Here is a 7,542-nt window from a genome sequence, read left to right on the forward strand (position 1 = left end):
ACATCTCCACGCTTCTACCGGTATGTCATCTGGTCCAACCGACTTTCCACTCTTCATCCTCTTAATCGCTGCTCTCACTTCCTCCTTACTAATCCTATCTACATCCTGCTTCACCAACTCCACATCATCCAACCTTCTCTCTCTGATTTTCCTCATTCATCAGCTGCTCAAAATACTCCTCCACCTTCTCAACACACTCTCCTCACTAGTCAACACATTTCCTCTCCATCCTTTACTGCTCTAACTTGCAGTACATCCTTCCAGCTCGGTCCCTCTGCCTGGCCAATCGGTATAAATCCTTTTCTCCTTCCTTAGTGTCCAACCTCTCATACAGCTCCTCATATGCCTTTTCCTTGGCTTTCGCCACATCCTCTTAACCTGCTGCCGCATCTCCTTGTACTCCTGCCTACTTTTCTCATCACTCTGTCTATCCCACTTCTGTTTTGCCAACCTCTTTCTCCTTATGCTCTCCTGCACTTCCTCATTCCACCACCACGTCTCCTTGTCTTCCTTTCTATTTCCAGATGTCACACCAAGTACTTTTCTAGCTGCCTCCTCATCACTCCTGCAGTAGTTGCCCAATCATCCAACACCTCCTTAACACCACTGAGCCTCTGTCTGACCTCTTCCCTGAACCTCACACTACACTCTTCCTCCTTCAGTTTCCACCATCTTATTCTTCTTTCAGTCCTCACTCTCCTCCTCTTCTTCTTCGCCTCCAAAACCATCCTACAGACCACCATCCGATGCTGTCTAGCTACACTGTCCCCTGCCAACACCTTACAGTCTCCAATCTCCTTCAGGTTGCATCTCCTGCATAGCACATAGTCCACCTGTGTGCACCTTCCTCCACTCTTATACGCCACCCTATGATCCTCCTTCTTCTTAAAATAAGTGTTCACCACTGCCATTTCCATCCTTTTAGCAAAATCTACCACCATCTGCCCTTCCACATTCCTCTCCTTAAAACCATACCTACCCATCACCTCCTCATCACCTCTGTTCCCTTCACCTACATGCCCATTAAAGTCTGCCCCAATCACCAATCTTTCTTTCCTAGGTACACCATCTACCACTTCATCTAATTCACTCCAGAATCTTTCCTTCTCCTCCATCTCACAGCCAACTTGTGGAGCATAGGCACTGATGACATTTATCATCATCCCTTCAACTTCCACCTTCACGATCATCACCCTATCAGAAACTCTCTTCACCTCCACTACACTCTTACTGTACTCTTCCTTCAGAATCACCCCTACACCATTTCTCTTTCCATCCACACCATGATAAAACAGTTTAAACCCACCTCCAATGATCCTGGCCTTACTCCCTTTCCACTTGGTCTCCTGAACACACAGCATATCTACCTTTCTCCTCTCCATCATATCAGCTATCTCTCTCCCTTTACCCGTCATAGTACCAACATTTAAAGTACCAACCCGAACCTCCACTCTCCTGCACTGCTCCTTTCCCTGCCGTCTCTGTAGACGTCTTCCTCCTCTCTTTCTCCTCCTATGGCCAACAGTAGCCCAATTTCCACCGGTACCCTGTCGGCTAACGATACCTGTGGCGGTCGTTGTTAACCCGGGACTCGACCGATCCGGTATGAAATTCTCATTTGTGATCCGCATATTCATTTTGGCACATGTTTTACGCTGGATGCCCTTCCTAACGCAACCCTCCCCATTTACCCGGGCTTGGGACTGGCACTAAGAGTGCACTGGCTTGTGCATCCATAATGGCTGGGTTCATTAAAACTTAAGTCTGTTATCATAATTCACTAATACAGAAATACAAAACCCAATATATGCAAATTCAAACTTCCTAGTTATATCTGTGAGAGAGGTGGCTTTTAATTTTGTTTGCTTGTTTGTTTGTTTGTTTGTTTGTTTTGATTTTCATTGCTTGATTTTCCCACAAATGCAGCTAATAGGTTTTACCATCTGTAGATGGTGCTATCGGTCAATTTACACAGATTTATAGCTGTGGCAGTTTTATTTAACTGACTTAAAACTAATGTTTTTGTTCAATGTTTTTTTTATTCATTATAAATAGTGTACTGATTCATTCTTTTTGTAAGTTACATAACTACAGGCTAGTTTTGGGATAGTAGTCATGAATGAGGATACAAATTAACAGCACAACAATAATAATTAAAAGAAGTCATCGGCCACTTTCACAAATTAGTGTACAAATAATCAATCTATGAACAACACATACGGATTGTCTTGTCTTGTCTGAAGCTTTTCCTAGATCACTTTTAAAATACTCTTTAATCCATGCCCAAACCCCTTGTTGAAAGAATGGCAAACTGAAACAAAGCACATGCATATATTAGCCAAGCTTGGATAACTTTGTTTATATGTTAAAATGTGTTATGATAATTGATAGCAAATGATGAATGCTTCAGTGATCAACAGGTGGATCATGATTGACAGGATGCTGGTCTACTACACTATCAAATGTTATTGTTTAATTGTTTATATATACTCTATTTTTAAATAAACATTTTAATTCTGCTCAATTAAATGTAGCATTTTTGTTTAAAAGCTAGCTAAGTTAACTCAGTATTCCATTGTATATTTTTTCAGTCAATTGATTATATGTTAAAATTAAAAGAAGAAGAAGGAAGCTTGCCTCCCAAAATTAAACTAAATAAAGAATAAGTTTAAATTTAACCCATTAAAATATATTTTGTTTTATAACAGCCACATGATGTTATAGATGATGGGCTTTTCCAAACCATTGGCAGCCATTGTAAATTGCATTGTATATTTGTTGGTCTACAGAATTTAACAACATTTTTACCTATTAGCTTTTATGTTTTTATTGTTACTATTTGTTGTTAAAAACATACTGTCTGCCTTGTAGCATTGCCATTTTACAGCAGCATGGGGCGGTACAAAATTGTAAAAAAGGAAAAAAGATGCAAATAATGTCTCTGTTTATGTTGATTGAAGTAATTAAAGGCCTGGCGCTAATTTTAAAACATTTCTTCTTGCTTGGGGGGGTTGGGAGAAACCTCCTGTGGTGCAGCATGGGGGCATATCAGCAGCTGATTGTCAGCTATTGCTTTAAACCGTGGAACAACTGCTGACCCTAAAAGACACTTTTCTGTCTGTCAGAGAAGAATGCTTATAAATTGTCTCTCCCATAATCCCATTTTTTAGATATTGTGAAAAAGCTCCTGGAACAACATCAAAGAAGTGTATGTCTCATCTATAAAAAAAAAAAATCAGTGTGTATAAAGCCCAAACTACATGTGCTCACTACATTTTAGGCCAATCTTCTCTTAAATCAGGAAAAAAACGTGAAAACTATATGAGTATATGCTGTATTGAGTCATGATTGATTAACCGAGCTAGGAATACTGAGAAACATGAACCTTGCATGAGCCTTGTATGTGTTTAAATATTTATTTGTTTATATATATTTTATCTTCACTTGTATATCTTATGAATAATTCATTCAAAATATTTACTGTTAATAATTATTTAATATATTAAATGAAGAAAAGGTGAAAATGGACACTCAGAGTTACTGAGAGGATCTGCAGTCTAAACACCAAACACCTCATGCCTGTCAAAACTCAATCACTTTTCTAATTATAAACTTCTGCAGCAACCGTCCTAGAATGGAAGTTTAACCAGACCCATCTGTGTCCTAAAATTAGCCCCTCTTGGTGGCCAGGCCACATGGACTCTCTCTGTTAGACTGTCACCTTTGTCTACTTCAACTTTTGTCAGTTGGAACCAGAGCTGCTCAATTAGCTGTGACTCCATGATGGCAAATGTTACATTTTGAAAACTATTTAGAAACCAAGTCTAAGCTACAGTTAACTCTCCTGGAGGTAAGTAAACTATTTATATTTATATTACTGACATCTCGTATATTCATTATATCAGTGAACACTTGTAATACGTTATCATTTCTATAGTGACAACAAACTCCTAAGTACTTGTATGGATAATGCTCTATATAATCTAAGACTATTTAAATTAGATTAAAATGTCCTGCTATTTAACATGGTAAACATATATGGTAAATATGGTGAGAACACTTTTAGCCTTCCTTTAACTTCAACAGACGTTTTCAGTGTCTCTTCTTTGTAACAGACAGTGGATTTTTGCATCATTTGGTTTCTGTTATTCAAGTGTTATTCAATAAAGAGCAAAAAAAGAGACATGGTTGATAACATTGTAACTATAAACTAAAAATGAACAGATTTTTGTTTAAACTAATCCTAAAACCATGACAAAAATGCATTGCAAAATAAATACTTTTTATTGTACATTGTACATGCTTAAGCTTTGCAGCATGCAATTCAGTGCAAATTTTATAGCTAAGCAAACTTAGCAAATTTAATAGCTAAGTAATGAACACAAAAAATGTTAAAATATTTAATGTTAAAAAAATTTTCCTCCAAAGGTTTGTGCTGCTAAAAGCTATAATGGAGTCCTGACAGTTTTTCCAAAGCATGACGATGGAAACTTCCATTAAAATGAGTTTAATGGATATTACCAAGATTTTCTCTCTCCTCCAACCCAAAGCTGAGGAAGAAGATGGTTGTCAGCAGTTAAATGAGGCCATTGCTGAGAATAATCACAAACGTCTGGCTGAACTGCTTTCTCAAGAACACTACAGGAGATGTATCAATAGCAGAAGTGGCTGGGGAATACCAAGTACACCACTAAAAACTGCAGCTGCTCATGGTCACCTCCACTGCCTGGACTGCCTCTTAGCCCATGGTGCGGAGGTGGACAGCTTGGATGTAAAAGCCCAGACTCCTCTTTTTACAGCTGTTAGTGGCAAACACCTTGACTGTGTCTCTGCATTGCTCAAAGCTGGTGCTGACCCGAATGGAAGCGAATATAACAACTGTTCTCCAGTGTTAACTGCAGCCAGAGAGGGATATGTAGATATTTTAAAAGAGCTTCTCTGTTATGGTGCTGAGACAAATGTCCGAGCCAAAGTTCCGGACTGGGCTTCCAATGCCACAACATGCCGAGGGCCTCTCTACATCGCTGCCATTTACGGGCACCTGGAATGCTTCAAACTACTGCTGCTACATGGTGCAGATCCAGACTACAACTGTAAAGATGAAAAAATAATATCAAGGATCAAACAGTCCAACACAGTGCTGGACACGTGTCTTAAATATGGATGCCAATCTGAATATATTCAACTCCTTATAGACTTTGGAGCCAACGTCTACATCTCAATGGCAGTTATGGATAAAACGAGAGAGAAGGGGGAGGCTATAATGCTGCTGCTTAGAGAAAGAGGTAAGCTTACTTAAACAAGATATTTATTTGTCCTTGTAATTTGATTTGATATACTACAATAATATTACTACTAATATACTACTTCTATTTACAGTCTTTCCCAAATCACTGATGTCTCAGATTCGGCTTGCAATACGGAAGTACCTTTCTACTGCACACAAATTGGACTCAATTGATATGCTGGATATTCCACAAATCCTGAAAAATTATTTGAAACATACCACTTGACCTGTATGCTCTGTGTTTAAATACTATTAACATTAGTTAAGTTGAGTCCTATATTGTACCTTTATATTTATGTTTAAAACAGTTCACAGGTAATACAATTAACATTATAGCTTATAATTTATATATTAAGGTATTTGGAGGTAGGTCAAGGGCTTCAGGTTGTTTTTATATAAAATATTAAAAGAAAGTAAAAGTACATACAACATCTCTATCTCTTACATACATAGTGGTAAGTATGGTGTGATATATCAACCCAGATCACTCTAGTACAGAATAGAATTAGCTATAAAAAGAATCACTTCAAAGAAAAAAGATAAATAAAAATAAATAATATTCCATTCAATTATTACTAGCACACATTAAGCACAAATTATCTAATTGGTTTTCTTTTCTTTTTTCAGTGTAACCTTTAAAATCAGCAATCACAATAATTATGAATTAACATTAAACATTATTAATGTTTGAATTCATTTTCATTTTATTTGTATAGCATTTTTAACAATGAACATTGTCTCAAAGCAGCCTTCATACTGTCAGGTTGCTTATTCCGTATAATAGGCTGTTTGACTTATTTATTTTTACTGTGTTTCTCCCACATTCCCCCAAACTAGTGTGTATGTTGCATGGTGGTTTGCATTTTTTACTTTTATTAAATTGAATTTAAATGAATATACACCAAATAATATCTTGGTTCATAATGTGACAATAACTGTTTATTATATCTGTTAAAGACACATATATACACACAGGCACACACATACAAATACAAGGATCCAAGACTTAAGTGTATACAGTTCACTACACAATCACATGCCAATACATTCACTTCCACAAGATTTCAGCAAAGTGAAGTGGTTAAATATTAACAGTATATTGGAGAGAGAGAGAGAGAGAGAGAGAGAGAGAGAGAGAGAGAGATCGAAGTTCTCCAACAAAAAAATGTAAGATTTTTGGATAGATTTTCATTAATTGGCAAATCTGGGGGTTTTTTGTTTGTTTGTTTTTACATTTATGTACATTTCACTTTTAAGAAAAGTGGAAAAATTGGAGTAAAATATAGTTCAATATAATATAGTCAGGTCTGACTACTTTTTATTACTTCTTTTATTAAACACTGGCCTGGTAATATCAATGTGAATAATACTAAGTGTAACAAAAAACCCCGAATAAATATAAAAAATTGCTAATAATATATCAAATAGAGGAAAAAACATTTAGTTCACTAGGAATTAATTTCTTAACAAGATACAATTAGATTACAGTGCAATGGCATAAAATAATATTAGGCATTAAGTCTTGATGCTTATCAAGAGATAATATACATTCATATATTCAGCGGTGGAGCTACCTCTTAATTGAAAGATCTGGGGTTTAATAACAACCACATTCAAGAAACCATTTAATTTTTTTTTTTTTTAGCTGGAAGTCAACTATGTCATGGATGTTTTAAAAGGAACAGTTAGATGTGCTGTAAACACAGATATCCTCAGTTGACCTGCTCACTTAAGTCACTTAAATAGATACTGCCAAAACATTAAATTGAAACTGATTAGGTCCATTAAAAATCACAGATCTTGAAGAACACTATGTTAGATGATAGGTAGGCAATTGTAGGCAACAGAACAGTTCCAGGCACTCATTCCATTTATAATATTAAACCAGTTTCTTGAGGAAAATCTTTGTCACAAAGCATTTAAGTAAATAAACGTTTCTGTTCTCAAAAGCAAGCTATACTGAAAATTCTAAACAAAAGACCACACGGCACTTGAAATGCAGTAGACAGTGTTTGATCTTGTCTATGGTGGAAGATACAGGACACATGCCCATGTGACTGTCAATTCACAATTTTACAAGAGTGGGAGACAGAGACAGCCTTTGCAAAGTAGAAAAGAAAAAAAATAAGATACAAGGAATCTGTTTAATTTACAACTTTAACTTATAATCAGAACAACAATTGCAAACAAACCAAACAAAAAAGCACTTATTTTTATTTTATATATATATATATATATATATATATATATATATA

The 7,542-nt window shown here is 36.2% G+C and overlaps 1 protein-coding gene across 1 annotated transcript; it reads left to right on the forward strand.

Moving 5' to 3' along the window:
- Positions 1 to 3,721: 3,721 nt before the first annotated feature.
- asb12b (ankyrin repeat and SOCS box-containing 12b) lies at positions 3,722 to 6,182 on the forward strand. Its single transcript, XM_046849959.1, has 3 exons — positions 3,722 to 3,850; positions 4,429 to 5,285; positions 5,380 to 6,182. Exons 2-3 carry the CDS (start codon positions 4,478 to 4,480, stop codon positions 5,511 to 5,513), a joined length of 942 nt encoding a protein of 313 aa, XP_046705915.1. The 5' UTR covers positions 3,722 to 3,850; positions 4,429 to 4,477; the 3' UTR covers positions 5,514 to 6,182.
- Positions 6,183 to 7,542: the final 1,360 nt, after the last annotated feature.

Source organism: Silurus meridionalis, chromosome 5 (genome assembly GCF_014805685.1).
Source record: "Silurus meridionalis isolate SWU-2019-XX chromosome 5, ASM1480568v1, whole genome shotgun sequence".
NCBI lineage: Eukaryota > Metazoa > Chordata > Actinopteri > Siluriformes > Siluridae > Silurus > Silurus meridionalis.

Coding starts and splice junctions, on each gene's coding strand:
- asb12b (XM_046849959.1), top strand. CDS start 4,478: ATGACGATGGAAACTTCCATTAAAATGAGTTTAATGGATATTACCAAG. Junction 5,286..5,379: donor GCTGCTGCTTAGAGAAAGAG/GTAAGCTTACTT, acceptor TTCTATTTACAG/TCTTTCCCAAATCACTGATG.